This window comes from Trichosurus vulpecula, chromosome 3 (assembly GCF_011100635.1).
Source record: "Trichosurus vulpecula isolate mTriVul1 chromosome 3, mTriVul1.pri, whole genome shotgun sequence".
Classification (NCBI taxonomy): domain Eukaryota; kingdom Metazoa; phylum Chordata; class Mammalia; order Diprotodontia; family Phalangeridae; genus Trichosurus; species Trichosurus vulpecula.
The window spans coordinates 330,974,705-330,988,270 of record NC_050575.1 but is presented as its reverse complement, the minus strand read 5'-3'; the positions used below and the strand labels follow the sequence as shown (position 1 = coordinate 330,988,270).

Below are 13,566 nucleotides of genomic sequence, written 5' to 3'. Positions count from 1 at the left end.
GCTCAAGCAACTCCCTTAGATCCCATCTATTATGTCATAGAGGGTTCATCATCAGCATAGTCCCCATATGGGGAAGTCCTTAAATTCATTGGTTCACATCCCTAAAAATTCATTTGTGAGCTTTTAGTATACTAACTATGTAGCTTGATCTGAGAGTAGCCTCTCCTCTACTCAGTAAACAAAGAAATACCATAAAAACTTAATACATGTAAACAAAGAAAACTGTCAGAATATTTGATGCGCACCTGCTGTAAAAATTCAGAAATGTTGACATATTGCTATCAGACCCAGTGAGATATTCCGGTTTCAATTTAGAATTAACGTATGAGTTGGCCATTTATGGTAATCTGACTAGAATGTCTGGTTTTTGCTGCTATTTGTAATGGTGATCTGGGAACTGAAGCTCTAAACCTCATTTTTGTTTGGAATAATTGGGTTTTTATAATGAGGTAGCTTGTAAGAGGTGATTTTTGCCAATCAGCTTTTCCATCTGAGTGTCTTATCGTTGAGTTAAAAAAGACTTCTTGGCTATTAGCTTGTTCTATTATTGCTGTCAAAAAAAAATAAAGATGATATTACTGAAGCAAATTTTGTATACATTTTTAATCATGGATTATTCCAAACTTAATTCTTTCATGTGACCCAAAGGTATTTTCTGAGGGGCTAAGGTGTTTCATTTAGTGTAAAATTAGAAGAAAACAGATTGGACTGAAATTTTTCCTTGTTCATTTTTTATTTTTTATGAAACCCAAGATGTATAAACCATGCACCACTTCAGGCTTGTTGCTTGATAATTAAAAAGAATTATATCTGCGTCAAATGCACCTTTTTAAAATTTGTTACATTGTTAGTAGTGTTAAAAAGTAATATTTAGATCAATACATAGTATGGATTTTTGTAGATTTTCTACTCACTGAGGCATGCAGTCAATACCTAATTTCTCTGGAGATATACTGCACTTAACATATTGAGCTTCTCTAAATACTCCAGACCTGTGCATTGAGTATGTAAGACCCATTTTAATTTGCCATCATTGATGACCATAAGAAGAGTATAAGCTATCTAAATTACATTCTTCTTAAAATATGTTGGTGTGTGCAGGGAATTTCAGGATAATTTTCTTTTTTACAGTAGAAGGAAATGTTATGTACTATATTATTATTATTGTTTTTAGTCACTTGCTGCATATGCAGGAAATCTAAGCCTTAAAAGTGTTATTTCTTGCATGGCTTCCCTTCACTCATAATCAAGCCCTCAGATTTACAGAATGTATGTGAAATAAACTGAAAATGTATTTATATGTTTCAAAACCTGGAAAAATGACATGGTTTATGCTCTGTACTAGTTTTCTTAAATGGCAAATGACAAAAAAATTAACCCCTTTCTTAATGAGGAACCATGCTAGTTCAAACAGTGGCTAGTCAAATAGCAATAAAAGTGGGTGGTTATGTCTACATGTAGATAAAATTGGCTGTTTTCCATAGTCTGTATATCAGCTCTAATAAAAAAATATGGTGTCATACATCATCCAAGAAACAGCATTTGTTGTGGACACAATTTTTCTCTTTCCCTCCTCCTTCCCCTGCTCCCCCCTCTCAGATTTGGCATTTAGGGTTGACTTTTCAGTGTTGGCATATATCTTAACCACATTTCTTTGTACTCCTAGCAGAACTCTTTGATTGGGTGATGTATTCACTCTACCAGATAAACCAGTGTAAAGCAAACCAAATCCCCTTAGTTAGGCATGTAGTCACTATTATTTCTGCGATGGAGACTGTTTATTGTTAATATTAGCAATAGTGATACCTGCCCTTCATTTGTAAGACAGTTAACATAAATTTTCCTTTGATCCTCACAATAGACCTGTGAGGTAAGTGTGTTATTGACTCCATTTTATAAATGATGAAACAGAAGCTTAGAAGCAGCGCTGGACCTGGAGTCTGGAAGACCTGAATTCAAATCCAGCTTAAAACACTCACTTAGCAGTATGACTCTGGGCAAATTCTATGGGCCTCATTTTCCTCATCTGCACAATGAATGTCATCATGCTAATGTATTCCTATGGTTTTTTGTGAAGATAAAATGAAATGATATTTGCTAAGTGTTTTGCAAGACTTAAAGCACTACATAAATAATAGAGATGATGATGATGAAGTAGGTAAGCCAAGGGGCTGAGTTCATTTTGAACCCAATTCTTGACTCTACATCCAGTGTACTCTTTACCACTCTGTGCAACTTATGTTCTTAGAGAGGTTAAGTAACTTGACTAGCATTACACAGGCAGAATGTGTCGGAGGCATGACTGAAAACCCAGGTTTCCTGACTCAGAGGCTATTATTCTTCTGCCTGGATATTACTGCAGTTTCTGAAAGGGAGAGCAATATGCTATACTTCAAATAAAGCATTAAACACTATCCTCTAAGAATATAAGTTGCAACATTACAGTTCTTTATCAGTGGAGGAGGAAGTGTTCACACTAAGGAGATCTTCCCACTGATGAAATCACAGATCTGGACTCCAGAAGTCATCATAAAAACACTCAGCTCTTTACCACTCCAGACAGAACTTCACGAGCCATGATTTCCATTTGTTGCTCAGATAGAAAAACAACACATCCCTTGCTCTTTTGATTTTCCACATGTTCATCATCAACCTCTTGGGAAAGGATTTCCTTGCTTTGGTTATCTTACTGTCCTTTTCCTTCATATATCAGTCATTTAGCAAGGAAGGAAATAAACATTCACATAGAACCTATATGCCAGGCACTCTGTTAAGTGCTTTACAAGTGTTAGGTCATTTGATCCTCAGGACAACTCTTCAGCCTAAGTGCTATTATGATCCCCATTTTACAGTTGAGGGGTAGAGAGAGGTTAAGTGATTTGCCTAAGGTCCCACAGCTAGTAAGTGTGTGTCTGGATTTGAACTCAGATTTTGCTGCCTCCAGGCACAGCGCTGTATCCACTACACTGCATAGCTGCCTGAAGTAGATGTTTTCCAGTTCATAGTGTCTGTTAAATGATTTTTTCTTGTATCATGCTGTTGTAATATGTTGTAAGCAACAAAACTAGACAGGGGTGAATAACAGCCACACTCTCTAAGCAATACCCTCACTCACCCTTCCCCTCTACACTAGTCAAGCTCCAGCCAATATGAATGGAGATATTTTACTCTGACTCTGCCCCACTTAAATCTAATTCGTGTGCAAGTCAAGACATCCCTGATGCCATTGGTCCTCTTTAAAAGGCAAAGGCTGAACAGCAGTGATCCTGACCCGAAACAATTCATTTCCTTGAACTGACTGCATGTTTTCTGAAATTAGTACTAGAGTCTTATAATCATTTAATTGCATATAGCAATTAGGAGTTGGATGTTTCAGCCTCTCGAGTCCCGTCTGACACTGAGATTCTGTGAAAGTAACTCTTCAAAGAAAGAAACTTTGTGGCATAGGAAGGCTTTTTTATTGGTGATCCCACTTGGAGTTCTGGACACTGGCACTCTGCCCACTTCCTTTGTCCAGAGCTCATTTATCTTTGGACAGACAGGATCTCACAGGATCATAGATCTGAGGCTAAAAAGGACTGCCTGTCATCTTACTACTTAGGAGAACAAGGTCTACAGAGGTTAGAGTGATTTAGCCAAACTGGAATTTATCTTAAGTAGAATTTGAGCCAAGATCCATCTCTGAATCTAGAGCCAGTATTCTTTTCCACTGGGCTTCTATCTTCATATGCTTGAATGGAAGTACCAGTTTTTAGAATTCATAAGCCCAAATGATAGAAGTTCCGTCTTTGGTTTTGTGTGTACAAGTGCCATTTCCCTCCCCACCACCCTCTTACCCCCTCCCCAAAGGAAATGGCTGTGCCATTTAATTGGCATAGCATGAAAAATAGTAATAAAGTATCCCCCTGTAAACCTGGGACACAGACTTCTGTAACTACACACAGTTTCAGTAAGAAAGGTAGTTGTGTATACAGTGTATAGTATGAAATGTCATCTGCCGTAAAATTATCCTAGAATTGCGTTCTGAAGTAGAATTAATACTCACTCTCCCTTTCTGCCAACTGGTGTCCATGAATTACATAGTTATATTTTCAGGAACTATTTTCACTTATAGAGATATTTTAAAGAGTTGGACTATCAGACCTTTGAGAACCTCAAAAGTTTGCAAACTGGAATTGTTTCATATTAATAGGCCAAATATAAATGATATACCCAGCTTTAAGCAGAATTTATTCTTTTAGAGGGATGTTATCACTTGTTTTGAGAGAAGCTATAAGCAAATCTGCCTTAGTATTGAAAATTTATCACATTTCGCTGAGAGAATGCCACAGATTCCAAGTTTGGATCTTCATTTTTTTTTTTTTACTAAACTGTTGCACAAGTACAAGTGATTCAATTAATTATAAGCTTGACTTGAAAAATTGATGTGTTTTATGGCAAAGCATTTGTATTAAGGTCTTATTCTCCTATTAGATCATGAGGTCACTGAATTCAGATATTGTGTATTATTGACTCTTCTATACCTACCACAGAACTCTGCACACAGTAGGTGCTTAATGAATGTCTGTGGAAGTCAAAGTTGAGAATTGTAGTGTGTGCCAAGGGGCATTAAAGGGTAAGAGATGGCACACACCCACAAAGTATGAAAAATATATAAAAAGGAGAAGTATAACTTATTTATGATCTTTACAGTTTCTTTGAAAATAGTTCTCTAAAAAGCAGTGGAACCATTTATAAATTCTTTCAAAAGAACTGTATTTTTAAAAATTAAACTTTAGAACATTTCAGCTGGGATAATTCATTTTCAGGTTAACTATATGTACTTGTCGCTATGGGGATGTTGAGTCATAAGTAAGAATTTTTTACTTGTAATTTATCAGGGATTAAAACTAGCCTTGCTTTTGTGAATGATATTCTTGCCAGCAAAAATTTTGACTGCAAAGAAATGCCTTTCTGAGGCATTTCTGAGCCTTTACCAGCTCTTAAAAATATAAAGTTTGAAAGGAAGAAAAAAAGAAATAATCATTGTTAGAATGTCTGGGGGCTCAACTTCACAAAAAGTTGTAACTTTTAAGTTTCTGTCCTTATCTGTAGGTAGCAACTGCTTTTCTAATTCATTAATTCCCTCTTCAGTGGTGATAGTATTCTTTGTTTAAATGAAGGCTTTTTTTTTCCTTTTGAATTCAGTGTCCACAGTAGTAAAAACACTAGCTCTGAAGGTAATGTTAGTATATGGGTGCAAAAGATCAGAAAATGGGCAAAAGACTGAAAATGTGAATGAGAATTTATTTTAATTAGGTAAAGTCAAGCTGTAATAGTGAAGTAAAAGTTAACTCTCCAAGGGCTATTTCAGATGAAGACCAGTTAAGATAGATTGATTTCAGAAATGTAAAAGACTTGTGATTATTTATATCAATTACTCCTTCAGTAGGGGGGAAAATGGGGGCACGGGGGATGCCCATTCTATTTTCATATTGACGACTTCTGCAAGAGTCCATTTGCATATAGCCTGTATCATCCAAACAGGTGACAGAAGATCATTTTGTGGAAATTGGAGGATCTGAAATCAAAAGCACTGGTTTATGTGGTGGTAATCTGGAATGGCCATGATGGAAAAAGGCTTTGTGAAAACATCTGTATGAATGGAACCATTCCACTATTAATGGGAGATTTATTACTGAAGAAATCACTACAGAACAGCAAGTGGTAGAGATTGTGTTTTTATTTTAATATGAGAGCCAAGTCTTGCATTAGGACATTGTTGAATCTGGTGCAGAAAATAAATGATACCCGAGGGATCATGTAGCATTCTGCTAGATTGAAGGGCCTTTAATAATCCAATACTCTAATAGCAGTTAAGATAGAGTACGTGTAAGAGCTAATCTTGTCTTTTGCTTTTATGATAACTTATGTATGGTAACAAGAAACAGTTATGATGTGTTGGCACCATTGCTCTTAGTAGATGACTTTTTAAATTAAAAAATAAGTTTGCTAAGTGACTTTTCAGAATTTATTTAATGAAACCCCATAAAATATGATACCTGTTTACAGCAAGTTTAATTCATTGTATTATATACAGCTCTCTGAGCTTATATGTTCCTGCTCAGATTAATTCTTATAGATATGTAGCTTTAAATACTAGCCCATTGTTCAAGCCAACTTTAGAATAACTAGAAAAGTAGTTGACACTCTTGAGGATTTGTTCATCCATTAATATGAGGACTTGTCAATCAAGTACCAAATAACTCTGTTACTGGTTTTGTTCCATTGCTCTAGATCATGTCATCCCTCTTTGGAGTAGCAAAGTACTCTTGAAGTCATGTGTATAATTTTGCTGAATCCACTCAGTTTGTGTGGGGGACTTACAGTAGCCTGGAAATATTCATTTCTCCTTTTAATAAGGTGTTTTTGTTTGTTTGTTTGTTTTTAGGAAAAGATAACTCAATTTTAAAACTCCACATGTTGAAGCTATAGTTTCTCACATCAAGAAATACTTGGTGGTCCTTACTCCCTCTTCCTCCCTCCACAATACCCCAGTAGTATGTCAGCTCTCCTTTTACCTAGAAATAAACCTTACATGATTTGAAGGCACCGTCCCCCCATTCGTACCTCCATTGCAGCTTAGGCCCAGGCAAATGTTTGGAAAAAGGTTCTGATGAGCCCAGGGTTCTCAGCTGTACACTAGATGGCAGTTTTGCCATTCCTTCTCTAGCTTCCACTGCTGCTTGTGTAGCAGTAAAGGAAAGGCCATCAATGTTTAGTCTGCACTCAGAGGGTCTCTGCATGACCAATGCAGACCCCATGGACTTCCTGGAACATGTGTTAGTAATTTAGTTGCAGACATTTATTTCTTTGTTTTACTGCTTGGCTCTTTGAGAAAGTGTTGGTGCCGGGTTATGGGCTGTCTGGATCATGTCAGAGGCCATGGGGATCAAGTTCATGTGACAGGCCAGACTAAGGAAGGATGAAGTTGGAGGAGGTGAGGAAACTGACCCTCACTTTCAACAGCAACAAGTCACTGCCTGTCTGTGGACTGGGGCCAAGAGCCTGGGCGTTTTAGCTCTGCTCCAGCTGAACAAACAAAACACTTTTGCCCATTTGGCTTTTTCATATTTCATCCACAGTAGTTCAGTCAAAGCCCTTTCTATTTCTCCTTATCCTTCATCGTTCTTTTTCTCTCGATGCTTACTCTTTTAGCCCCATCTAGAAGAGGCGACCTTGAAATTCTCGGCTACTGCATGCTGCAATGGCTATGTGGGAAACTGCCCTGGGAACAGAACCTGAAAGACCCTGTGGCCGTCCAGACTGCTAAAACAAAGTACACACTTTTTTAAGTATTCCATCATTTACAAAAGCAGGTCTGAAAGGAAACATCAAAGAAATCTGACATCCTGGAGAAGATCGCCTTTCACCCTACATGAAAGCTAAAGCAAATTTCTTTAATTAAAAAAATATCGTAAGAAGCACTGGGAAGATGTAAACTCTGAGAAGCCACCCATAAATACACATGTAGATAAGCTCTATAGTAAGACAAAGCAGTTTATTTGTTCCCTTTTTAGGGATTTCCAAAGCTTAGATTCTAGATGGTGTTATTGTCAAGGAATAACATCTTTATATTCATATGTACACAAGTAAATGAGTATTGAGAATTGAGTATGGGTGACATTAACTGTGCCAAGCATCAGTGTTAACATGGGGACGGAGTGAACCATGTTTTGTTTTTCAGCTGAGAATGTCCCAGTCTTGTGGCTTAGAGGAGATGTGTTTTCTTTTATAGAAAAACCTTTTGTTTAAAGTTGCATATAGGAGGCAGATGATCTTACAGCCACATAAGCATTATCAGAATTCCAAATCCAACTTTTTATTAGCCAGAATCTGTGTTAGAATGGGAATTAGGTCAGAATAAGAACCCAGCACATTCCCGCTCTTGCATTTTCTCACTGATCAGGCTTGAGAAAGTCAATTGCACGCAGCACAAAGTAACCAGTTTTTCATTATAGACCAAGATGCGCTCGGCAGTAGTTATCCATGGATGTAACATTACAATTGGAAAAGGCAGCAAAGTTTTAAGTAGGGCAAGTCACAACAGAAGTACACGAGAGGGATAACTGATGCACAGAAATCAATCTGCAAATTGTGTGGCATCAGCTCTCAGCAGAGAGAAAGGTTAGCCTGCAGATTCTGGATAACACAGACTACATTTGTAAATGTTGACATATGTTATATTTAATATTTCTCCTTTGGAAGTTTGGCTTGCCATAGCCCTTTTGCTCCTTTTCCCCACCCCAAACTAACACGTAGCCGTAATTCAACGTTCCATCAATCATTCATGCTCTTCAGTGATCCATGTGTCCAAATTAACCCTTGGACACCTGGCATTCTTCACAATGTGAGCCACATAAATACTCGGAAAGACAGATGTTTACATGCAATGCTCTGGTCCAGTTAGAATCAAGAAATGCAAGGTATTACACTCTAGTTTGCTGAGTGAGAAAAATGAACTTGAGTTCGTATAGTATTGTTAGGATAATTGGAACTAAATAGATATGGTTTATTTTAATAAAATACTACCAAATACTGTGTTAACTTTTTTTTTCATTAGTCTATCTGTAGCCTGGTGTTGATCTAATCAATGTGGAATAGTACAGGTTCTCACTGCCCCCAATCACCACATCATAGGTCTTTGGCTAATTTGTGGTATTTTCTGTTATTCTGCATGACAATAGAAGCCTAGCATATATGTAATATGTGTGTACACACACACATCTATACACAATCTGTCCCAGTTATGTTTACTGTGGGGAGATATAACGCTGAATATCCTCATTTTGGTGTGTTTGTAAACTCTTCCTTTATGCCGCTTATTTTCCTAGGCCACGGTGACATTACAAATTGAAATGAGCACACGATGTGTTTGTTGTCGTGGTTTTGCATATGTCTGGGTTTGTGCCGTGAAGTGCGTACCACAAGAATGTTAAGTTGCATTTTTAGTATTTGTAGTGCACACAGCTGAGTGCAATAGAAAGAACTGTTTATGTCCAGTCCAATGCAAGAGATATATATATATGGAAATCTAGATTGGGGGAAAAAGCATCATTTTTTTAGACCTTTGCTTGTCAACCTGTTTATTATAGCTTAGTCAAAACCATTTCTTATGAGGAGACAAATGTTTATTATAGCTTAGTCAAAACCATTTCTTATGAGGAGACAAATTATCAATGTGATTTGAATTTTTCAAATGGAACTGCCTAAGTAAGAAGGTTTAAAAATCAATTTCAAGTGTCCTAAAAATTCATCCCTCCCCCTCCTCCATTTTTATGTTTTAGATCAAATGAAATAGTGTACATAAGAATCTTTGCAAACCTTAAAGTGCCATATAAATGAGCTATCACTATTATTTTAAAAGGACAAAACACTGACATTTAATTCAATTTTCTCTTAAAATGTTTCTGTGGAGAATAATTATGACAGATTTCATTCCCAAAGTTAACCTAGACATCCCATTCACATGGACTTATTAAAATCAGAGCATTCTGCTTCTCATTCCACAGTGTCCTGACTCTGGTTAAAAATTAGGGCTGGTCAGCAGGAATTCTGGCCTTTCCTCCCTGCCTGCCCAGATATGATGGGAGTAAGGTTGCCAGTAGTTGGCCTCTCAAGGATCCCTTCCCCATATAAGCCGAATTTTATCGTTGGCTAATTTTTCAAATGAATACCTGCTATAAAACAAATTGAATATGTGCTTTGCTCTGTTTTAGTCTTCTGGATGAGCTCCCCAATTCAGTGATGAAGTGGAATCCTTCTGGAAACAGCTGCCGTAAGTCTGATTATCGCCTCTATTGTACATTTTATGGCTCAGTGACTTTGCCCATCTTCCTCCTTCACTCACCACCTCCACACCACCACCACCCTAAAAAAAGAAAAAGAAAATTCATCATAGACAGGTTGCTGTTTAGAATGGGGAAAACAAAGGTTTTGATAATTTAGTGTATTTTTTGCCAAAGAATATGAGCCTACAATAGAAAATAAGCAGATTTCTAGTAGTGGTAGAATTACTCTGCTAATTGGTTATTCTTTAGGGGTTAGTGTCTTGAGAATCTTGCAAGGACTTAACAACCAAGTGTACCTCGTTTCAGGTGCATGTGTTAACACTTTTTTTTTCTTGCTCATTTATAATTTAAAGAAATGCATTGATGGGCACCAGAAGAAAAAGTTATAGAAACTATTGTTCCAGGAAAAGATGACTGCTTGTTATTAAGCATGTGTGGTGGCGGTGGTGCTTAATGAAAGACTAAATACAACAAATAAGTACTTTACTTTTACACTGAACAGGTAACAGGAACTTCTAGCTTAACCAAGACACAGGAGCTTTGTGTATAGAAATGAATTAAGTTGTTTTTTCTCTGAAGCTGTTTAGAGGTTGCCTTCATTCTTTAATTGACAGCATTATCAGTATCACCCACGCTGTTGTCATTTGTATATGCATCCATGGCCCATTGTTGAGCTCTGGTTTAACTACTGAGTCAGACTGTCGTGTAGAAGCCCAGAAAAGGGCCAGCTTGGCTTATATTGTCAGGCTTTCTTTCATCACAGAGGGTGATAAGCAGAGAGGATTCTTGCTCCCTGAGTCCCCAGATGAGCAGTTGGATAACTCTTTTAGGGACCCTTTGTACCTTGCATATCAGCCTAACGTGAAGCAGCCCCACCATGACGTCTATCCAAGAGTTGAAAAGTACAGTCATTGTTGATATATCTAGTCATTTGTTTACCTAAATATGTATGTGTGTGTATGTACGTGTGTTTGTGTGTGTGTGTGTGTGTGTGTGTGTGTGTGTGTGTGTGTGTGTGTGTGTATGGAAGGAAATGACTCGGGTTCCAATTCCTCTGTTCTTTTCTTCCTGTGTGACTTAAGGCAAGTCATTTAACCACTTAAACAGCTTAACCACTTAGTGGCTCATAAAGCCCAACCAAAGGCTTGGACTATATGGTCAGTCTGAGGCCTATTTGAGCTTTAAATCTTCAGTCCTGTAATAACTAGCATTTATATGATGCTTTAAGGACAGCTAGGTGGCGCAGTGGATGGAACACTGGTTTTGCTCATCTTCTTGGATTCAAATCTGGCCTCAGACACTTACTAACTGTATGATCCAGGGCAAATCACTTAACGCTGTTTACCTCAGTTTCCTGAGCTGGAGAAGGTTTGTAAAGTGATTTACACAATCTCATTTGGCATCTCATTTGAGAGACAACAGTGCACAGTGGATAGAGTGCTAGGCCTGGAATGAGGAAGACTCATTTTCCTGAGTTCAAATCTGGCTTCAGACACTTGCAAGCTGTGTCTGGCAAGTCACTTCACCCTGTTTACTTCCATTTCCTCACCTATAAAACAAGCTTGAGAAGGAAATAGTGAACCACTCCAGTATTTTTGCCAAGAAAACCCCAAATGGTGTCATGAAGAGTTGGATCCAACTGAAGTGACTGAACGCATCTCATGTGATCCTCATGACATCCCTGGGTGGTAGGGTGCTCTTATTCTCATTTGCAGAGGAGGAAACTGAAAATGAGAGAAGTGAAGTTGATTTGCCCAGGGTCAGCAAGTAAGTGTCAGGTCTCATCATACCACCTAAGCTGCCTGATGAGGCCCTCTGAGATAAAGGTGACACCCAGTGTGTCTGCCAATTTTGAACAAGTTCTGTTTACAGTAAGAAGTTGCCCCAGTCATCTCCCTAATTTCAACAGCCTTTTCTAGTCAGTCATTTAGTAATTATTTATTAAGTGCTTTCAATGAGCCCAACATTGTGGTTAGTGCTAGGAATATACATATACGTGGAAAGAAAGTAAGTCCCTGCCCTCAAGGAGCTTACATTCTAATTGGGGAGGATGTCTTAAATGGGAGGAATATGCATGAGTTTGTTTTACCTTTTTGTATCACTGTGTCCTTGGCACTTTATACCAGCAGCCTTCATTTTTTTTTTTTTTTGCTGGAGTGAGAGATAGGAATGAAAGGCTGCTTTAAAAAATAAGTTAAAAAAAATTATTCTATGGTTAAAATGACACAAAAACATTCTAGGATGACTACATTTATGCATTATTTGGTAATACCAAAGGATCATTTCTGATGTGGCATTTAAGGTCCTTAAGAGCAAGGACTTGGTCCTAGCTTCATCTTTATATTCCAGCACTTAGCACAAGGCCTTGCCCATAAAAGGTATTTAATAAAGGTCTGAATTAAATTGGTATGTGTATTTCTGCCCATCTCCCCAAAAAGAATTGTAAATGCAGTTTTGTTTTGTTTTAATGGCCAGCCACATTGTGCCATGGATGCAAGGATTTATTTCAGTTAAGCAAGAGGAATGCTTACATGGTGGTGAAGACTGAGGCTCTTACTAGTATTACTTACAGGTACTGAACTGCAGCAGGATTCCCAAAGGGAAGATTGGACAGTGCCTTTCTTGGATCCTAATAAGTTTCATTGCTACTGTCAAAATTATGTAACTTTAACAAGCCACAGAGAAAAGCAGCATGGTTAGGCAGCTGGCCTTGAAGTTACGAAGACCTGGGTTCAAATCTCACCTCTAACAAAGAGTGGCTATGCTACTCTTACAAAGTCCCTTACTCTTTAAGTTCTTCAGACAGCTCTCTAGGACAGTTAATTGCAGAGCTGGTATAGATTTTCTTTGGTAGAAGGAGTTCCTTCATTCAGAGTTCTGCAAACCAGCAAAATCATAGGTCTGCATCAAAAAACAAAACAGACACTTTGTTTTTAAATTAGGAAATGGTTTGTGTGAAGCAGACTGGCTGCTAGCAGCATGGAAATGGAAACTTTGTTAAGTTTTTGAGTTTAAAATGGATTAAAATGTACAAAATTTGCTTTAATAATAGTTTTCATTTTTATAGCACTTTAACGTTTGAAAGCACTTTACATACTGTTGAGCCCTGGAATAAGTCTATCAGATAGGTTCTCTTATATATTTTCACTTGAAGGAAACAATATAGTTTAGAAAAGTAAGGCTTCTTAAAATAATGGACAGTGATGATATTCAAATAGCTTTATCTGGCATCAAGGACAGGTCATTCACCATTAATACTCCCTACATCTTAGCCAGTCTTTTAACTAGCATTTATTAAGTGTCTACTGTACAACAAGAACTATACTAAATACTGGGGATACAAAGAAAGAAAAAAAAATATTCACTGCACTCAAGCTGCTCGTAGTCTAATTCTGTAATTCTAAAACTAAATACCTCTTCTGAGATGCAAGATTTTCTTTGGTTACCTCCAAAGTTAAAATGCCAACATCTTAAATCTGGATTGCATCATAGTGGCCTAAGCTTCAGGTTGACAGTAACTCACTATTTGGGAGTTAGGTTACTGTGTTTTCCCCCATCTACCTTCTTTAGTGTTTCTCTTTCTCAAATCTCAGGCTCTGGAAGGTTCCTCATATCCCGTAGGATTGGTCAGTCCAGCGGGGTAGTCCTAGGATTTCTTTTTTGTTCTCAGCTGCCACCTGCTGGAATTTTCCTTTCGTCTTTCCTTCTTGGCATAAAAGATCTGGTTGTTGCTAGT

General features: G+C 37.6%; 1 protein-coding gene across 4 annotated transcripts in view; it reads left to right on the top strand.

Moving 5' to 3' along the window:
* The window catches only part of VRK2 (VRK serine/threonine kinase 2), an 89,870-nt gene that overhangs the window by 61,187 nt on the left and 15,117 nt on the right, over positions 1–13,566 (top strand). For all 4 annotated transcript variants that reach the window (XM_036751919.1, XM_036751922.1, XM_036751920.1 and 1 more), the window contains 2 exons: positions 7,198–7,318; positions 9,759–9,817. In XM_036751919.1, the coding sequence (XP_036607814.1) occupies positions 7,198–7,318; positions 9,759–9,817 (180 nt within the window). The remainder of the gene's footprint in view (positions 1–7,197; positions 7,319–9,758; positions 9,818–13,566) is intronic.